Below are 22,391 nucleotides of genomic sequence, written 5' to 3'. Positions count from 1 at the left end.
ATTTTTTGTATGTTTTATTTTTTTAAATTGTGATCAAATTATAAATTAAATTATTTTCAAGCAGACTACCAAAAACATGAATTACTTTGGCATATTTTTTAAATTGGGTGTTTACATACTCAACTGAGTACTAGGGGGTATTTAGACTTAGACTTAGACAAACTTTATTGATCCACAAGAGAAATTGTTCCACACAGTAGCTCAGTTTCAAAGGATGGAAAGGGTGAGGATGGAAAGGATAATGCAGGTATTAAGTATACTAAAAATGTACCATAGTAGCAATATAAAATATAACTTTGATGTAATATTTACATATTATACATACAGTATATAATATATACTGATATATTATTATATTATATAATATTTGTATATAATATATAACAAATCCCAATTACCATGTACAATATTACGATATATGTAACAGCTGCAGCAAGAAAAAGGTCAGCATAAAATAGAGAGTAGATCCAGCAGAAAATATACATTATAAACAAAGAGAAGTAATAGACAGATATCATTTATTGATGAGTGGCAAGTGATTATACATCTGGATGGAGTGCGGAATGAAGGAGTTCTTAAAAGGAACACAGTGGTAGGAAGGTAGGAAGTTCAACAAACTGAGTTTATACTTGAAGTCTCAGTTGATTTATTTTAAGATGATCTATAAAAGGTGTGCATGTATCAAAAGGGTACAAAGCCCCTAAAGGGACATGGGGGATTTTTTTTTAAAATAATTTTTGTAATAATTTTTTTCATTTTATTTTATTTTTTAGACATGTATCTCGTGCGCACGAGAAACTTTTTATAAAATTATAAAAAATAAAAATAAAAATGTTATATATATATATATATATTTTTTTTTTAGACATGTATCTTGTGCGCATGACAAACTTTTTATAAAGTTATAAAAAATAAAAATAAAAATTTTATCATTTTATTTTATTTTAATTTTTTTTTAGACGTATCTCTTGCGCACAAGAAAGTTTTTTTTGCGCACGAGATACATGTCTTAAAAAAAAAAAAAAAAAATTATACAATTTTTATTTTTAGTTTTTATAATTTTATAAAAAGTTTCTTGTGCGCACGAGATACATGTCTTTAAAAAAAATAAATATATATATATATATATATAAAAAAAAAAAATTTTTTTAAATGTTTTTCCCCCCATGTCCCTTTAGGGGCTCCGTAAAAAGGGTCATGATTAGGGATGTCCGATAATGGCTTTTTGCAGATATCCGATATTCCGATATTGTCCAACTCTTTAATTACCGATACCGATATCAACCGATACCGATATCAACCGATATATGCAGTCGTGGAATTAACACATTATTATGCCTAATTTGGACAACCATGTATGGTGAAGATAAGGTACTTTTTAAAAATAATAATAAAATAAGATAACTAAATTAAAAACATTTTCTTGAATAAAAAAGAAAGTAAAACAATATAAAAATAGTTACATAGAAACTAGTAATGAATGAAAATGAGTAAAATGAAGTGTTAAAGGTTAGTACTATTAGTGGAGCAGCAGCACGCACAATCATGTGTGCTTACGGACTGTATCCCTTGCAGACTGTATTGATATATATTGATATATAATGTAGGAAGCAGAATATTAATAACAGAAAGAAATGGGGGTAGGGAGGTTTTTTGGGTTGGTGAACTAATTGTAAGTGTATCTTGTGTTTTTTATGTGGATTTAATAAAAACAAAAACGATACAGATAATAAAAAAACCGATACCGATCATTTCCGATATTACATTTTAACGCATTTATCCTACTAAACTCCTGTGACTCTTAAGTGGGCAAAATATAAGGAGTGCAATTTATTTAGATTGTCTGTCTTCATGATTATGCAGAATATATGCTGATCATCAGAACGCTCACAATACTGGGCGGAAAAGGTGGAAATCTACTCACTTAGCACGCGCAATGTGATTTATCAATGCTGAAACTGTTCTGTGGGTGCGCGAGTTTGCGTTTTTAATTTTAGCGCGAATGTGATGTACGTGCAAACTGGCACAGTTAAACAAATGGCTGTGAAAAAGGGGCGGATCACGCTGCAAAGACAGCTAGACAGACCATACTTTGTCCTACGGGTGTGTGTGTGTGTGTGTGTGTGTGTGTGTGTGTGTGTGTGTGTGTGTGTGTGTGTGTGTGTGTGTGTGTGTGTGTGTGTGTGTGTGTGTGTGTGCGTGTCAATATATTTGAACTGTCATTGATAAAACGTAATTAGAGATGTCCGATAATATCGAACTGCCGATATTATCGGCCGATATGTGCGTTAAAATGTAATATTGGAAATTATCGGTATTGTTTTTTTTATTATCGGTATTGTTTTTTTTTGTTTTTTTTTTGTTTAGTTTTTTTTAAATTAAATCAACATAAAAAACACAAGATACACGTACAATTAGTGCACCAACCCAAAAAACCTCCCTCCCCCCATTTCTTTCTGTTATTAATATTCTGCTTCCTACATTATATATCAATATATATCAATACAGTCTGCAAGGGATACAGTCCGTAAGCACACATGATTGTGCGTGCTGCTGCTCCACTAATAGTACTAACCTTTAACAGTTAATTTTACAAATTTTCATTAATTACTAGTTTCTATGTAACTGTTTTTATATTGTTTTACTTTCTTTTTTATTCAAGAAAATGTTTTTAATTTATTTATCTTATTTTACTAATTTTTTTTAAAAAAGTACCTTATCTTCACCATACCTGGTTGTCCAAAGTAGGCATAATAATGTGTTAATTCCACGACTGTATATATCGGTTGATATCGGTATCGGTTGATATCGGTATCGGTAATTAAAGAGTTGGACAATATCGGAATATCGGCAAAAAGCCATTATCGGACATCCCTAAACGTAATGAATATGTCATCTATTCAGAAACATCATTAAATAATGCCATAGCTGCTGGATGACTTAAGGTCCTCGCTGAGTCAAACATGTTTTTTTCTAATGGAGTTCAATTTTGTCATTTAGTAAATATACCCGAGAGGGACAAGCGGTAGAAAATGGACGGATGGATTATTAACATACTTCCTACGTGGAAAAAAAAACGTTACAATATCCATTTTCTCACGTTTGGAACATTCCGGATGCGCTGCGGAGCCGTGCGCCTCCTCGCAGAGTGCGCCGTCTGTGTGCTAAAAATAGGTTGTTGTTGTACAGATTGACATTCTATATTGCAGAAAAGGTGATAAAGATGATGCATGTGTGCTGGTTTTAACAACATTGCAAAACTCCACCCGTTGGAGAGCTTGATAGCAGGAATGTGGAGGAAAATAAGTGCTTTATAGTGCACGCAAAAAACTCCTTTTTAACCCTTGTGTGGTGTTCGGGTCTGTGGGACCCCTTTTTTTATGTTTTTTTAAAGGAATAAATTATACTATTAATTAATTTTTCAAACTGAGACTCACTGACTTTGGCTCATTTTCTGGTCTGGAGCCTAGTGTTTTTTTGTTTATATGAACTTTTTTTTTTTTTTTTTTTAAATAAAAATAAAATAATATCAACTCAGATTACAAACTGCCAGAGTCTATGTGTCAGAATAATTGTATCTATGTTTCAATGAGTTCCCGGCGAGCAGACAAAAGCTGTCTTTGATTCTACCAATCAAAAGGCTTGTAAAACTCCACTGTGTAGGATGGGAAGCGACATGAAGGCGTCGGTTTCTTTGATGTATTGTAAACCACAGGAAGATTTTGTCTTGACCCGAGATCTACAAAGCGGAGAGGAAGCAAGACCTGACTCCCCTCCTTTGAACTATTTTGTGACCAAAGGCAGCGGCTGTTTACGACCCCCCTCCCTTTAGAAACAGCTGTTGCCATGTAATCAGGGAAAGTCCAAAATAAAAGAGGAGGCGTACAATCTTTCGTCAGAGCGTGGTGGGACACTGTACAAGGGTACAGGTCTACGCGTTTCTCCTCAATTTAGCCAAATTGAATTCTGTCTCTGTTTAATTCCTTGCTTCTTTGTCTGATTAATAGATGTCATCAGTTTTTGAACCTGACACTATGCATATGTTTCGATGCAGTCATTACACGTGTTTATGATTGTTCTTTCACAGCTACTAAATGATGCAAAATGTACATGATGCGACTGAAACAATGTGAAAATATGGCAAGAACTTTACATTCATAAGGAATGTGTTGCACGGCATTCAAACACTGGTAAAAACATACAAAAAATATTTGAAGTTATACTTACCAGCAGTATCTTTGGGGGTAAAGAGCAGCAAGAAAGACAAAAATGTAAAAAAAATATTATCGACTTCAAACAGTATTGGATCTTGTGGCCAGTAGGGATGTACAGTATACCTAGTACCGGTATTTTTTGGTACCGGTTACTAAAAGGGTCTGTCCAAGAGGACTATTAAGCTATCGATGTATCTCAGGGGTCACCAACGCGGTGCCCGCGGGCACCAGGTAGCCCGTAAGGACCAGATGAGTAGCCCGCTGGCCTGTTCTAAAAATAGCTCAAATAGCAGCACTTACCAGTGAGCTGCCTCTATTTTTTAAATTGTATTTATTTACTAGCAAGCTGGTCTCGCTTTGCCCGACATTTTTAATTCTAAGAGAGACAAAACTCAAATAGAATTTGAAAATCCAAGAAAATATTTTAAAGACTTGGTCTTCACTAGTTTAAATAAATTCATTATTTTTTTTACTTTGCTTCTTATAACTTTCAGAAAGACAATTTTAGAGATAAAATACAACCTTAAAAATTATTTTAGGATTTGTAAACACATATACCTTTTTACCTTTTTAATTCCTTCCTCTTCTTTCCTGACAATTTAAATCAATGTTCAAGTGAATTTATTTTTTTTATTGTAAAGAATAATAAATACATTTTAATTTAATTCTTCATTTTAGCTTCTGTTTTTTCGACGAAGAATATTTGTGAAATATTTCTTCAAACTTATTATGATTAAAATTCAAAAAAAATATTCTGGCAAATCTAGAAAATCTGTAGAATCAAATTTAAATCTTATTTCAAAGTCTTTTGAATTTCTTTTAAAATTTTTGTTCTGGAAAATCTAGAAGAAATAATGATTTGTCTTTGTTAGAAATATAGCTTGGTCCAATTTGTTATATATTCTAACAAAGTGCAGATTGGATTTTAACCTATTTAAAACATGTCATCAAAATTCTAAAATTAATCTTAATCAGGAAAAATTACTAATGATGTTCCATAAATTATTTTTTTTATTTTTTCAAAAAGATTCGAATTCGCTAGTTTTTCTCTTCTTTTTTTCGGTTGAATTTTGAATTTTAAAGAGTCGAAATTGAAGATAAACTATGTTTCAAAATTTAATTGTCATTTTTTTTCGTGTTTTCTCCTTTTTTAAACCGTTCAATTAAGTGAAAATATCATTAATTATTAATAATAACATAGAGTTAAAGGTAAATTGAGCAAATTGGCTATTTCTGGCAATTTATTGAAGTGTGTATCAAACTGGTAGCCCTTCGCATTAATCACTACCCAAGAAGTAGCTCTTGCTTTCAAAAAGGTTGGTGACCCCTGGTGTATCTTTATCCATCTGATCGTCGTAATGGTGGTGGTGTTGTTTACCTGAGACCCATCGTAGTGCAGCCTACACGTATCTCTTATGTTTGACTGCCATCTACTGGTCACACTTATCATTACATGTACCAAATAAAATAGCTTCGAGGTGGGTAAGCTCAACCAAACGTTTTCCTTGCATTAGGCGCACTGTTGAGTTTTGAGGGGGGGAAAAAAGGATTTTAAGTGCGCCTTATAGTCCGGAAAATACGGTATTAGAGACACAGTGATGGATCTGCGAGGTCTTTACAAGGTGATGACATCACCGCTTTTGACCTTGCACTGCAAACACAGTTGACTTACACCAGGTGTGTCCAAAGTGCGGCCCGGGGACCATTTGCGGCCCGCAGGTCATTTTTTAACGGCCCCACGGCACATTTTAAAAATCCGATTAAAAACAATTTTAAACATAAAAAGTGGTATAAAAGAGCAAACAGGTGAAATGTAACAAGAACATGTTGCAATGTTTCCTATAATAACACAAAGCTGCCATGCAGGCTGTTTCTTTCTTTAGAAAATAATAATGAATCAAAATCAATGTCATTAGGAATTATTGACCTATTCAAGGCTCCAAGTACGTCACATTAAATATTCCACTTTGAGATATTTTTTGGGGGAAAATGTTGCTTATTTTGTGTTTGCCATATAAAAAAACTGAGCTGTTTTTTTTTTTGTTTTTTTTTAAAGAAGGGCCTAAAACGAACAAACAAAAAACATAAACAACAATAAAACTTATAATTGACGGATAGATCTGAAGTTGATCTCGAGATTTTTGGGTTGAAAGTAGGGATGTCCGATAATGGCTTTTTGCCGATATCCGATATTCCGATATTGTCCAACTCTTTAATTACCGATACCGATATCAACCGATACCGATATCAACCGATATATGCAGTCGTGGGATTAACACATTATTATGCCTAATTTGGACAACCAGGTATGGTGAAGATAAGGTACTTTTTTAAATAAATAAAAAAATAAGATAACTAAATTAAAAACATTTTCTTGAATAAAAAAGAAAGTAAAACAATATAAAAACAGTTACATAGAAACTAGTAATGAATGAAAATGAGTAAAATTAACTGTTAAAGGTTAGTACTATTAGTGGAGCAGCAGCACGCACAATCATGTGTGCTTACGGACTGTATCCCTTGCAGACTGTATTGATATATATTGATATATAATGTAGGAAGCAGAATATTGATAACAGAAAGAAATGGGGGAGGGAGGTTTTTTGGGTTGGTGCACTAATTGTAAGTGTATCTTGTGTTTTTTATGTTGATTTAATAAAAATAAAAAATAAAAAACAAAAAACGATACAGATAATAAAAAAAAACGATACCGATAATTTCCGATATTACATTTTAACGCATTTATCGGCCGATAATATCGGCAGGCCGATATTATCGGACACCCCTAGTTGAAAGTAAAGAGTAAAAAAAATTGATAATATATTTTTTAACACTTTAATGAGTAGGACCCTTGTGGATCCCCAATAATTGCAGTGTGATTTGTTTTTAAGTGTCATTACTCAAAAAATAATAATGAATCAATGGTGTTATGAGTTATTGACCTTTTTAAGGCTCCAATTATTATATCATCTCAAATATTCCACTTAAAAATTTTATTGGGTGAAAATATTGCATATTTTGTGTTCTTTTTCATAAAAAAACTGAGTTTTCTTTGACAAAAAGAGCATACGACTTAAATCTTTAAAAACGTTATATTGACAGATAGACCTAATGTTGATCTAGAGCAGGGGTCACCAACCTTTTTGAAAGCAAGAGCTACTTCTTGGGTACTGATTCATGCGAAGGGCTACCAGTTTGATACACACTTAAATAAATTGCCAGAAATAGCCAATTTGCTCAATTTACCTTTACTCTATGTTATTATTAATAATTAATGATATTTACACTTAATTGAATGGTTTAAAAGAGGAGAAAACATGAAAAAAATGACAATTAAATTTTCAAACATAGTTTATCTTCAATTTCGACTCTTTAAAATTCAAAATTCAACGGAAAAATAGAAGAGAAAAACTTTAAAAAATAATTTATGGAACATCATTAGTAATTTTTCCTGATTAAGATTAATTTTAGAATTTTGATAACATGTTTTAAATAGGTTAAAATCCAATCTACACTTTGTTAGAATATATAACAAATTGGACCAAGCTATATTTCTAACAAAGACAAATCATTATTTCTTCTAGATTTTCCAGAACAAAATTTTTAAAATAAATTCAAAAGACTTTGGAATAAGATTTAAATTTGATTCTACAGATTTTCTAGATTTGCCAGAATAATTTTTTTGAATTTTAATCATAATAAGTTTGAAGAAATATTTCACAAATATTCTCCGTCGAAAAAACAGAAGCTAAAATGAAGAATTAAATTAAAATGTATTTATTATTCTTTACAATAACAAATAAATAAATTTACTTGAACATTGATTTCAATTGTCAGGAAAGAAAAGGAAGGAATTTAAAAGGTAAAAAGGTATATGTGTTTAAAAATCCTAAAATCATTTTTAAGGTTGTATTTTTTCTCTAAAATTGTCTTTCTGAAAGTTATAAGAAGCAAAGTAAAAAAAATTAATGCATTTATTTAAGCAAATGAAGACCAAGTCTTCAAAATATTTTCTTGGATTTTCAAATTCTATTTGAGTTTTGTCTCTCTTAGAATTAAAAATGTCGGGCAAAGCGAGACCAGCTTGCTAGTAAATAAATAACATTTTAAAAATAGAGGCAGCTCCCTGGTAAGTGCTGCTATTTGAGCTATTTTTAGAACAGGCCGGCGGGCTACTCATCTGGTCCTTACGGGCTACCTGGTGCCCGCGGGCACCGCGTTGGTGACCCCTGATCTAGAGATTTAAAACGTGAATAATAATAAAAATAACAATACTGAATAATGACACTGTGGAGGGGGGCGTGGCCTGAGGGCCTACCGCGGAACGGGGCGTGCTAGGACCGGCCTCGAAGACAGCGACAGGTGAGTAGATGGCCCAGGTGGGCCTTGTTATCTAATCACCTGTCGCCTTTATTAGCAGCAGCCGGAATGAGACACGTAGTTGGAGTTGCTGATGAGCGGACGCAGGGGGGAAAAGACATTGTGCTGGAAAGCAGAAGCCTATTGCTATTTATGAGAATAAAACAGTGTTATACCCTGAATTCCGGGCTCTCCTGGCAGTGTGTGGTGGTCCGAAGAACCCACTAGAGGGCAACCTCTACAGACACATTTTTTTTATTTTTTTTGGACCAAAACCCTTTGGGGCCCCTTGGATCAAGCCTGAGTGTATATTTTTTATACATACTACCGTATTTCCTTGAATTGCCGCCGGGAATATAGTATTCGCCTGCCTAGAATTACAGCCGGGTCAAACTCGTTTCGCAAAATAATTAGCGCATGCTTGGCACTTCCGCCGAGTCAAATATGAGTCATTAAATGACTTCCGCCTCCTGGTGGTAGAGGGCGCTAGTGATCCTTCTTGCGACTGCTGGTACTGCAGAAGACCGGTGCAGCAGAAGAAGACAACAAGCAGCAAGAGTGAGGAGCCATTGTTTGCTTGCACTTTTACCATGGAGGATTACATATCTAAAATAAAACAGTTTTCTAAACTGGACTTTCAATCGAAGCAAGAGGTAATACTTAAAGGAAGATCTCCATCGAGGCAGAGAGACATTTAAAACTGAAGAAAGATAAGGAAGACTTCTATAGGAGCTGCGCATGGACTCATTTATACCTAAAGGTAAGACCATAATAACGTTTTTTTATTAAATGTCTTTTTCATGATAAGGTAAGCGCCGGAGTGAGAAGAGGTTTTAAAATAATTAACGCATGCTTGCCAATCCCGCATGCTTTTGGTAAACGCAGGAGTGAGAAGAGTTTTTAAATTAATTAGCGAAATACGGTATATTGTATTGGTTTTTAAAATAAAAAATACCAAAATGGCGACGGCTTGCTTTGATTTTTCAGTGTGCGGCCCTCAGTGGAAAAAGTTTGGACACCCCTGACTTACACCAATTACATATGGTACCGATAAAATAATAACGAAGGGATATCAACGTCAGTATTGGTACCAATGAAATCTTAACGATATACATCCCTAGTGGCCAGTCAGTGCATAATTGGGTCATAATGTGTTGAGTAAATGTACCTAAATGGGAGCGGGTGTTGGAGCGGTCCATTAAGGCTTTTTTTCCAGGGTTGTTGAGTATGGAGCGCTTTGCCAGGGAGATGTCTGCCGTGACCCGGGTGATGGTGATCCTGCGGTAGACCGACAGGCAGACAATTTCACCACATTTGGTTATAAAATATATTTCATTCCAGCCTGGCTTGCAAGACACAATCAACTTCTTACCTGCCTTCAAATCGATGTTTCAAAAAGTCAAACAGAGCTTTTTGCATCATGTCCGTCACCTGGAACGGAGTAAAGTTTCATGCAACACAACGTAGTTACTTACATTTGAGGAAGGGGAACATTAGATTGGGAATGAAGAGGCCAGGCTCACCTCTAAGCCCTTCAGTGACGGTCCCATGAGGACCACAGGACGCATGGTAGGCACAACGTCGTACATGGAGACCTGCTCCCCCTATTAAAACATGTTTGGGGTTTAATAATAATAATAATAATAATAATAATAATTCATTTTATTTGTAAAAAGCGCTTTATAATAATAATAATAATAACTGGGATTTATATAGCGCTTTTCTAAGGAACCAAAGTCGCTTTACATGTTAAAATTTTACATTGAGTAAACAACCTCAAAGTGCTACAGTGTATTAAAAAATAAAAAGATATAAAAAAATAAATACAAATAAAAACTAGAACAGCAAAATAGCTAAAACTAGTATGCATACATCTAAAAAAGGCTTTTTTTAATTTATTTTTTTTAAAAGAAGGGTTTTTAAGCCTTTTTTAAAAGCATCCACAGTCTGTGGTGCCCTCAGGTGGTCAGGGAGAGCGTTCCACAGACTAGACTAGACAGTTTAAATGAAATTTTAAAATGACAGAACACATTAGTCCTATAATCCAGTGGTCCCCAACCACCGGGCCGCGGACCGGTACCGATTGGTTTCCGGGCCGCAGAAGAAATTAAAAAAAAAAAAATATATATATATATATATATATATATATATATATATATATATATATATATATATTTTTTTTTTTATGAAATCAACATAAAAAACAAAATATATACATTATATATCAATATAGATCAATACAGTCTGCAGGGATACAGTCCGTAAGCACACATGATTGTATTTATTTATGTAAAAAAAAATATATATATATATTTTTTTTTTTTAAATACACCCCCCACCCCCCACCGGTCCGTGGGACAAATTTTCAAGCGTTGACCGGTCCGCAGCTACAAAAAGGTTGGGGACCACTGCTATAATCAACATTATATTAACCCTTTAATACAAAACCCAAAACCAGTGAAGTTGGCACGTTGTGTAATTCGTGAATAAAAAAGAGAATACAATGATTTGCAAATCCTTTTCAACTTATCTTCAATTGAATAGACTGCAAAGACAACATATTTCATGTTCACACTGAGAAAATTAATTATTTTTTGCAAATAATCATTAACTTCGAATTTTAATGGAAACAACATCCAAAGTTTCCAAAAACAATTTGAAATGTGGACTCGTCAGACCACAGAACACTTTTCCACTTTGTATCAGTCCATCTTAGATGAGCTCGGGCCCAGCGAAGCCGGCGGCGTTTCTGGGTGTTGTTGATAAACGCCGTTCGCTTTGCATAGGAGAGTTTTAACTTGCACTTTCAGATGTAGCGACTAACTGTAGTTACTGACAGTGGTTTTCTGACGTGTTCCTGAGCCCATATGGTGATATCCTTCACACACTGATGTGGCTTTTTGATGCAGTACAGCCTGAGGGATGGAAGGTCACGGGCTTAGCTGCTTACGTGCAGTGATTTCTCCACATTCTCTGAACCCTTTGATGATATTACGGAGCGCAGATGGTGAAATCCCTAAATTCCTTGCAATAGCTGGTTGAGAAAGGTTTTTCTTAAACTGTTCAACAATTTGCTCAGGCATTTGTTGACAAAGTGGTGACCCTCGCCCCATCCTTGTTTGTGAATGACTGAGCATTTCATGGAAGCTGCTTTTATACCCAATCATGGCACCCACCTGTTCCCAATTTGCCTGTTCACCTGTGGGATGTTCCAAATAAGTGTTTGATGAGCATTCCTCAACTTTATCAGTATTTATTGCCACCTTTCCCAACTTCTTTGTCACGTGTTGCTGGCATCAAATTCTAAAGTTAATGATTATTTGCAACAACAAAAAAATGTTTATGAGTTTGAACATCAAATATGTTGTCTTTGTAGCATATTCAACTGAATATGGCTTGAAAATGATTTGCAAATCATTGTATTCCGTTTATATTTATATCTAACACCATTTCCCAACTCATATGGAAACGGGGTTTGTATTTTATTCCTTTGTTTGATTATTTTATTTTATTTTATTTTTTATTTTATTTTTATTTTTTATTTATTTATTTTTTTTAAATTTTTTTATTATTTTTGTTTGATTTTTTTAATCAATAAAATAAATGAAACGGGGTGAAAGAAAGGACACGAGCAAGGAGTCACTTACCGGCTTCTTTTTCACCTGCTGATTGGCTGTTGGACGAGACAGTAGACACGTTATTGGTTCAATACGATGACATCACCAACATATTGTGTGACCTCGGGTGCAGGCGTTCTAACCTTGAGAAGGAGGCGTGTACTTTTTGGAGTTCATATCTTGAGCCACTTGTGAGGATGCTTTGCTGGAAACGGGACAGGAGGAAAGATGTCAGCAAACAAAAAGAGAAGATCCGGCTTTCTCCACAAATTGCTCTTTATATTGTTTATACACTCAACAGCAGAAAAACAACAACAACTAATGATGTAATCAAGAGGAACCAGGTGAGATGGCTCAGGCATCTACTACGGACGCCTCCCTGGTGAGGTGTTTAGGGCGTGTCCACCTGGTAGGAGACCTCGGCGCAGACCTAGGACACGTTGGAAGGACTATGTCTCACAGCTGGCTTGGGAACGCCTCAGTATCCCCCGTGAAAGAACTGGAGGAGGTGGCCCGGGACAGGGAAGTCTAAGAATCTCTGCTCAGACTGATGCCCCCGTGGCCCGGACTCAGTGTGAGAGTCCAGTCCATAGTGGATCTAACATAATAGTGTGAGAGTCCAGTCCATAGTGGATCTAACATAATAGTGTGAGAGTCCAGTCCATAGTGGATCTAACATAATAGTGAGAGTCCAGTCCATAGTGGATCTAACATAATAGTGTGAGAGTCCAGTCCATAGTGGATCTAACATAATAGTGTGAGAGTCCAGTCCATAGTGGATCTAACATAATAGTCTGAGAGTCCAGTCCATAGTGGATCTAACATAATAGTGAGAGTCCAGTCCATAGTGGATCTAACATAATAGTGTGAGAGTCCAGTCCATAGTGGATCTAACATAATAGTGAGAGTCCAGTCCATAGTGGATCTAACATAATAGTGAGAGTCCAGTCCATAGTGGATATAACATAATAGTGAGAGTCCAGTCCATAGTGGATCTAACATAATAGTGTGAGAGTCCAGTCCATAGTGGATCTAACATAATAGTGAGAGTCCAGTCCATAGTGGATCTAACATAATAGTGAGAGTCCAGTCCATAGTGCATCTAACATAATAGTGAGAGTCCAGTCCATAGTGGATCTAACATAATAGTGTGAGAGTCCAGTCCATAGTGGATCTAACATAATAGTGTGAGAGTCCAGTCCATAGTGGATCTAACATAATAGTGTGAGAGTCCAGTCCATAGTGGATCTAACATAATAGTGAGAGTCCAGTCCATAGTGGATCTAACATAATAGTGAGAGTCCAGTCCATAGTGGATCTAACATAATAGTGAGAGTCCAGTCCATAGTGGATCTAACATAATAGTGTGAGAGTCCAGTCCATAGTGGATCTAACATAATAGTGAGAGTCCAGTCCATAGTGGATCTAACATAATAGTGAGAGTCCAGTCCATAGTGGATCTAACATAATAGTGTGAGAGTCCAGTCCATAGTGGATCTAACATAATAGTGAGAGTCCAGTCCATAGTGGATCTAACATAATAGTGAGAGTCCAGTCCATAGTGGATCTAACATAATAGTGTGAGAGTCCAGTCCATAGTGGATCTAACATAATAGTGTGAGAGTCCAGTCCATAGTGGATCTAACATAATAGTGTGAGAGTCCAGTCCATAGTGGATCTAACATAATAGTGAGAGTCCAGTCCATAGTGGATCTAACATAATAGTGAGAGTCCAGTCCATAGTGGATCTAACATAATAGTGTGAGAGTCCAGTCCATAGTGGATCTAACATAATAGTGTGAGAGTCCAGTCCATAGTGGATCTAACATAATAGTGTGAGAATCCAGTCCATAGTGGATCTAACATAATAGTGTGAGAGTCCAGTCCATAGTGGATCTAACATAATAGTGTGAGAGTCCAGTCCATAGTGGATCTAACATAATAGTGTGAGAGTCCAGTCCATAGTGGATCTAACATAATAGTGTGAGAGTCCAGTCCATAGTGGATCTAACATAATAGTGAGAGTCCAGTCCATAGTGGATCTAACATAATAGTGGGATTAAATAACTCTTTACAGGTCTTCTTTGTGTTCTAATCTTACTTTTTCTAAGTCATCAACTATTTTTTTGTAGCATCAAGTCTTGCTTTCCATCGTGTCCTTTATCCAGAGACTCGTTTGATCCAAATGACACCGAAGGTGAGTTTTTCATTCAGATTTTGACATCACAGCGAAAGAGAAAGTAAGCAGATATTAACAGTAAATGAACAAGTAGATTGATAATTCATTTTCTACCACTTGTCCTTATATAATTTTGACAAATAATAGAATGGCAAATGACACAATATGTTACTGCATAGACTAATTAGGAGTCTTTGTTTGTTTACTTACTACTAAAAGACAAGTTGTCTAGTATGTTCACTATTTTATTTAAGGACAAACTTACAATAATAAACATATGTTTAATGTACCCTAAGATTTTTTGGTGCCCTTTATTTAGAAAAGTATCGAAAAGTACCGAAATGATTTTGGTATCGGTACCAAAATATTGGTATCGGGACAACACTAATCCCTACTACTGGCACATCTCTCGTAGTTCAGACACTGTTCCTGTTCCTGTCTACAGCACTAAGCCTTCTGGGTAATGTAGTGTACAAACACCCACCTCCTCACTTCCATGTTTACATTCACACAAAGATGCGGACTTTGATGCACGTCTCGTGGTCTCTTGTTTACTAACACAAATCACTGCTATAGATTGTGCTCAGCAGTTCTGACCAAGGTGTTGGTCCTAACAACAGGCTGAAGTGAATTGTGGTGGAAGCAGGACTAGTTGTATTTCTGTCCCACTAGTTGGTATGCGTGTTGCTAGAGTTAATGAAGATAAAACCATCAACAGTAATCCCGCTGTCCCTGTGGAAAACACGTTGACATACTTTGCTAAGGCCTTGGCAGCCTTCCTGGCCTGGACTTCTCTTCGTATCAGGATGGTTTCCAAGTTGACCGGACTGGGGATGAAGCCCACCACGCTGTCCTCCTTAACCGGCCGCCCAATCCACCATTCTTTGTTAAATTTCTGAAAGCGCCATGAAAGAACATGACCACAAATGAACTCCGTGGGGTTCGCACTCTGACTTGGTGTCGCATTTTAAGACCTCTTTGACGTGTAGGAAGTCTCTGGCCTCGAAGGTGACTGCCTTGCCTGGCACTGGCACGTTGTCGTCATCCGCCGGCGTGTAGGAGAAGTTGCAGCGTACGGCAAAGGCCACAGCCTTGTACTGTTGAGGACAACCACGGACATGGTGTGATTGTCATGAGACTACAAATACTTGGTACCGTGCTGGAACACTAGGAAAAATACCTTTGCTTTCTCCAACTGAACCTGGGCGTTCCTCTCCTCGGAGGCGTCCGTGTCCTGGCGCTCTCCCTGATAGAGGACAGGAGAAATGTATTATTTCTCTGCTTTCATTAACTGTGCCCAAGGTCAAAAGCACCCCGTACAAGGTGCCTTCAGGGCACGACTGTTTACTTGGTGCTGGCATAGACATCTGCTCAACGCAGCACTCCTGCAGTACAAGCCAATGTCACCCGCCCAATAACACACACACACACACACACACACACACACACACACACACACACACACACACACACACACACACACACACACACACACACACACACACACACACACACACACACACACACACACACACACACACACACACACACACACACACACACGAATTATTCAACAATGCAGCTCTGGCTGATGACTTTAAGAGATGTCTTCTGGCTGTGATCATTCATTTTTTCAATTATCACATAGTGGTCTTTGTAAAAGCAGGCACGTGATTTCAACTTAAGGAAACAGACTGAAAATAAGCCGGGGGTCTGGGAGCCGCAGGTCCCCAGCCAGGTCCAGGGGGGTGCCCTGGTGGAGGGACAATGGGGGCAACCCCTGTCCCGAAAGCTCCTGGTTTTGGGTTTTGTATCAGAAGTGGCATTTTATTTACGAATTACACAACGTGCCAACTTCACTGGCGTTGGGTTTTGTATCAGAAGTGGCATTTTATTTACGAATTACACAACTTGCCAACTTCACTGGTTTCGGGTTTTGTATCAGAAGTGGCATTTTATTTACAAATTACACAACTTGCCAACTTCACTGGTTTGGGTCTTGTATCAGAAGTGGCATTTTATTTACGAATTACACAACTTGCCAACTTCACTGGTTTTGGGTCTTGTATCAGAAGTGGCATTTTATTTACGAATTACACAACGTGCCAACTTCATTTGTTTAGGGTTTTGTATCAGAAGTGGCATTTTATTTACGAATTACACAACGTGCCAACTTAACTGGTTTTGGGTTTTGTATCAGAAGTGGCATTTTATTTACGAATTACACAACGTGCCAACTTCATTTGTTTAGGGTTTTGTATCAGAAGTGGCATTCTATTTACGAATTACACAACGTGCCAACTTCACTGGTGTTGGGTTTTGTATCAGAAGTGGCATTTTATTTACGAATTACACAACGTGCCAACTTCACTGGTTTTGGGTTTTGTATCAGAAGTGGCATTTTATTTACGAATTACACAACGTGCCAACTTCACTGGTTTTGGGTTTTGTATCAGAAGTGGCATTTTATTTACAAATTACACAACGTGCAAACATCACTGGTGTTGGGTCTTGTATCAGAAGTGGCATTTTATTTACAAATTACACAACTTGCCAACTTCACTGGTTTTGGGTCTTGTATCGGAAGTGGCATTTTATTTACGAATTACACAACTTGCCAACTTCACTGGCGTTGGGTTTTGTATCAGAAGTGGCATTTTATTTACGAATTACACAACTTGCCAACTTCACTGGTTTCGGGTTTTGTATCAGAAGTGGCATTTTATTTACAAATTACACAACTTGCCAACTTCACTGGTTTGGGTCTTGTATCAGAAGTGGCATTTTATTTACGAATTACACAACTTGCCAACTTCACTGGTTTTGGGTCTTGTATCAGAAGTGGCATTTTATTTACGAATTACACAACGTGCCAACTTCATTTGTTTAGGGTTTTGTATCAGAAGTGGCATTTTATTTACGAATTACACAACGTGCCAACTTAACTGGTTTTGGGTTTTGTATCACAAGTGGCATTTTATTTACGAATTACACACCGTGCCAACTTCACTGGTGTTGGGTTTTGTATCAGAAGTGGCATTTTATTTACGAATTACACACCGAGCCAACTTCACTGGTGTTGGGTTTTGTATCAGAAGTGGCAGCAAATGATGCATTCATTCACTCATTATAAATCTTCATCAAACCATATCATCCTCATGTAGACTGAACAGACACATTTAAAATGGACGTGCTTCACAGAAAAAGCACCTCTCCTGCTTCTCCGGGTCATGATTGTCTTTGAGTAAGGAGATTAAGATAGCATGCGTCTCTCAATCCGGGATTTAAAAGGGAGAGGGAGAACGAGAGAGACCCACTTGACTGCAGCCATCAGATAAAAGGGAAGATAACCGGAATATATTATCTTCAACTCGGACTGGCTCAGCATTTGCAAAAAAAAAGAGGCGTTTCGTTTCTAGTCTTTAAATAGATTCGTACGGCCGCGTACGGTGTCCCTTCTGGAACTTTCCAGACAGCTCAGATGGTCTTGCTGCTCCACTTCCTGGCCGGAAGAAGAGCAGGTATCTGCATAGGAAGGCAGTAAGAGGCTTAGAGGTGACAAGGGGACTGAAAGTACTGACAGCCTACAGAACAAAGTTCTACAGGAGCTTCATTTAAGAATATTTTTCAACATGTTGAGAAAAAATATCTCTTTTTTTTTTCTACCAAGAAAAGTGAACTTGTTATTAGTGAGAATATACTTATTTTAAGGTATTTTTGGGTTCATTGAGGTTAGCTAATTTGACTTGTTTTGGAAAATCTTGACAAGCCAAATTTTCTTGTTCTATTGGCAGATAATTTTGCTTAATTCAAGTAAAATATCCCTAATTTTATTAATTTTTTTCCTGTTTTTGAACACTGACTTTTTGCAGTGCAGTGGTTCAGCATCCCAACTGACAAATTATTTTTCCATTGTCATTTTCTAATCGTATCCCAAGTAGGGTTGCAAAATTCTGGGAATATTCCAAAGTTGGAAATTTTCCATGGGAATTAACAGGAATTAATGGGAAATTAATGGGAATAAACATTGAATGCAACATGCTAGATCTTGCAGCATGATTATTAGCTAAAACAACCTGATTTAATGCAAATTCAGTTGAATTTCAACCCTGCACTGTGCATTCCTCCATCACATGCCCAGATAATTCCCAGCATGCTACACACTACAGCAGGGCTATTGAGGCCACACTAGTATTTGAGCACAAGAACTTCCACACAGTTCTACAGGAGCTTAATTTAAGAATATTTTTCAACATATTGAGAAAAAAGGTCAATTTTTTTTTTCTGTTAAGAAAAGTGCACTTGTTATTAGTGAGAATGTACTTATTTTAAGGTATTTTTTTGGGTTCATTGAGGTTAGCTAATTTGACTTGTTTTGGAAAATCTTGACAAGCCAAATTTTCTTGTTCTATTGGCAGATAATTTTGCTTAATTCAAGTAAAATATCCCTAATTTTTTTTTTTTTTCCTGTTTTTGAACACTGACTTTTTGCAGTGCAGTGGTTCAGCATCCCAACTGACAAGTTATTTTTCCATTGTCATGTTCTAATCGTATCCCAAGTAGGGTTGCAAAATTCTGGGAATATTCCAAAGTTGGAAACTTTCCATGGAAATTAACAGGAATTAATGGGAAATGAATGGGAATAAACATTGAATGCAACATGCTAGATCTTGCAGCATGATTATTAGCTAAAACAACCTGATTTAATGCAAATTCAGTAGAGTTTCAACCCTGCACTGTGCATTCCTCCATCACATGTGCAGTGCATTCCTCCATCACATGCACAGATAATTCCCAGCATGCTACACACTACAGCAGGGCTATTGAGGCCACACTAGTATTTGAGCCCAAGAACTTCTGCACAGTTCTACAGGAGCTTAATTTAAGAATATTTTTCAACATATTGAGAAAAAAGGTCACTTTTTTTTTTCTGTTAATAAAAGTGCACTTGTTATTAGTGAGAATATACTTATTTTAAGGCATGTTTTGGGTTCATTGAGGTTAGCTAATTTTACTTGTTTTGGAAAGTCTTGACAAGCCAAATTTTCTTGTTCTATTGGCAGATCATTTTGCATAGTTCAAGTAAAATATCCCTAATTTTTGTTTTGTTTTTTCCTGTTTTTGAACACTGACTTTTTGCAGTGCAGTGGTTCAGCATCCCAACTGACAAGTTCTTTTTCCATTGTCATGTTCTAATCGTATCCCAAGTAGGGTTGCAAAATTCTGGGAATATTCAAAGTTGGAAACTTTCCACGTGAATTAATGGGAATATATGGGAATTAACGGGAATAAACATTGAATGCAACATGCTAGATCTTGCAGCATGATTATTAGCTAAAACAACCTGATTTAATGCAAATTCAGTTGAATTCCGACCCTGCACTGTGCATTCCTCCATCACATGTGCAGTGCATTCTTCCATCACATGTACAGATAATTCCCAGCATGCTACACACTACAGCAGGGCTATTGAGGCCACACTAGTATTTGAGCCCAAGGACTTCATCCAGTCAGGTAAGTGTTGATGGGGTAAATATATTTGATCTATGGTATTTAAGTGTAATAGAGGTGTAATTGCTTGTTACTGTATGACTGTAGACTACTCCAGCAGACTTCCACTCAAGCTAGCTGGCTGTTCCTGTACTTGTTAAATTATTTTGGGGCCAATATCTCTAGCTAGCTAGGTTTATATACCACCACAGTCTCATAATGAACCAAAAATATTTCTCCGTTAGCCGTGATGCTAATTGTCTCTATGTTAAATCCCATTCATTTATGCTAACAACGTTAGCGATCCGAATTGACCTTTTTTGAGATGTGTAAAGTTCAACTAGCAAATACTAAATCAAAAGGTGTAGTTTCCTCTGCCTTCTGTTCTGCTAGCCATTCTGTTGTCATACAAGAATGTAGCTTATAGTTTGATTTAGCATGCTGATTGACTGTTCATTTATTCATCTAGCCTATTTCTATTCATTTGTCCATCAGTCAAATATTTTTAAAGACTACTCCAATTGTTTAGCTGACTATTTATATCTGTGTGTGGCATTGCATTAGTGTTTTACAAGAATAGATAAATACAAACAGAACCATGTGATGTGTGGAGACATTTCACCCCAACCAATGTAGGCAGAAAGGCGGTGTACATTTGCAAATACTGTGCAAAGAGCTACGTCAAAAATGCCACAAAGATGCAGCAGCATATAGACAAAGTGCCTAATAATATATCATTATTGTAATTCCCCATTAATTTTCATATATTCCCATTCATTCCCAAGGATGGTGTCCAACTTTGAATAATCAAAAAATCGTCAATATTTCCAAACTTCCAGAGCTTATTTTCCTGTGGTAAATTTCCGGAAAGTTTCCGGAAATTTACCGGAAACTTTCTACCTCTTTGTAACCCTAATCCCAAATTCACTCTGTTTTTAGCACTGCATTGTGTTAGAATAATGATGTGTAAGTTATCACACAACTCTTATGCTTAAAGGCCGTTGCTATAGTTATCAATTGTGCTGAAGTTGTGCTTTTCTATCTGTGCAAAGGGACAACTTGCAATCTCGGATTGCGAGTCGTCTCGTATCAGTGTTTGTGTCCAGACCCGGCCTGCTGACTGCAAATGGCGAACATCGAGTACCGTGACGCAGACAAAGCAGAGACAGGGCGATATCACGAGTGGCAGCACATTTCCATTTCTGAATAATCATATGTTGTGTCTAACTGGGGCTTCTAAAATTACCCCCCCTTCCTTCAGAAGCAGCCTCAGTGATGTAACCAGGGACCTCCCAAATAAATAGAGGAGAACGTGGGCTGTGCCTTAGAGCGTAGGTTGGAACTGTAACTAAGCGTACAGCCCAATACGTCTCTCCTCATGAGTAAAATGTAACTCTGTCTTAGCATGATTCCTTGCTTCTTGTCTGTTTAATAGATGTCATCAGTGTTTCAACCTGACATTTGATATTTAGTGGTGAGAATTCCGTAGATCGTTCCTCAGCAGACGCTGTTAAAATATAGGTTTTGCCCCCCCTGTGTGAAGGTCATGCTGTGTGACACTTAGAAATGCTGACTGAGCAGTTTGCGTCTTACCTCTACTACACAGGTGTCAAAGTCGAGGCCTGGGGGCCGGACCTGGCCCACCACATCATTTTATGTGGCCCGTGAGTACTATGCGTCAATAATGACAGGAAACCAATACATGTACTGAATACAACTGCATATCTTTTCAACTTTAATATGATCTAATAATGTAAATATTATAGTACCATACATTTAAAAATAATTTGTGATTAAAAAAAAAAACAATAAAATAAAAATATAAATATATATATATATATATATATATATATATATATATATATATATATATATATATATATATATATATATATATATATATATATATATATATATATATATAATTTTTTTAAACACATTTACAACTTTTTTGTGTAAAAAATGTTTTTAAAAATAAATTCAAATATATATATATATATATATTGTATGACTTTAAAGCAAGTGAGTACTTAGATGTCACTTTTTGCAGTGTAGCCATTCACACGAGGCATTAGAGATAAGTAGTTAATTGGTATGTTTTCACTTTCTTTTTGAAGTTGGAGAATGAAAACAGCCTCCTGAGGCTCTCATCAAGCCTGTTCCAGATCTTTGGTCCCCTGCATACAAGACTTGGAGCCGTACAAGCCAGTAGACCATGTTTACCTGATGTCAGGTCAAAGTTAGGAGTGTTGTGGGCATGCTGGGGATGATTGATAGGAACCAAGCAACAGAGCCTGAGACTCAGACTGTGCATGACTTGATAGGTTAGACAAGCATTGTGATAAATATTGAACTCTGTCAGTCTTAAGAGATTATCATTATGGAATAGATGTAAGTAAGATGAAATATGTCAAATAAGGGTGATATTTGCTTATTTTCTGTCTGATAAGATAATTCTTCTCACAAACAGATTTGATGTTAGAGTGTTTTACTTGTTTTAAGTGTTTTGGTCCTAAATGATCTCAGTAAGAT

The 22,391-nt window shown here is 36.4% G+C and overlaps 1 protein-coding gene across 3 annotated transcripts in view; it reads right to left on the bottom strand.

Annotated features, from left to right (window-relative positions):
- The window catches only part of LOC133631246 (voltage-dependent L-type calcium channel subunit beta-2-like), a 45,439-nt gene that overhangs the window by 9,227 nt on the left and 13,821 nt on the right, over positions 1-22,391 (bottom strand). For all 3 annotated transcript variants that reach the window (XM_062023412.1, XM_062023414.1, XM_062023413.1), the window contains exons 2-9: positions 15,550-15,615; positions 15,344-15,466; positions 15,125-15,264; positions 12,334-12,395; positions 12,221-12,246; positions 10,097-10,177; positions 9,946-10,004; positions 9,742-9,851 (exon numbers count right to left, since the gene is read on the bottom strand). In XM_062023412.1, the coding sequence (XP_061879396.1) occupies positions 9,742-9,851; positions 9,946-10,004; positions 10,097-10,177; positions 12,221-12,246; positions 12,334-12,395; positions 15,125-15,264; positions 15,344-15,466; positions 15,550-15,615 (667 nt within the window). The remainder of the gene's footprint in view (positions 1-9,741; positions 9,852-9,945; positions 10,005-10,096; positions 10,178-12,220; positions 12,247-12,333; positions 12,396-15,124; positions 15,265-15,343; positions 15,467-15,549; positions 15,616-22,391) is intronic.

The sequence above is a fragment of the Entelurus aequoreus genome, linkage group LG16, assembly GCF_033978785.1.
Source record: "Entelurus aequoreus isolate RoL-2023_Sb linkage group LG16, RoL_Eaeq_v1.1, whole genome shotgun sequence".
Taxonomy (NCBI): domain Eukaryota; kingdom Metazoa; phylum Chordata; class Actinopteri; order Syngnathiformes; family Syngnathidae; genus Entelurus; species Entelurus aequoreus.
The sequence above is the reverse complement of the archived record's forward strand: the minus strand, read 5'-3'. Positions and strand labels throughout refer to the sequence as shown.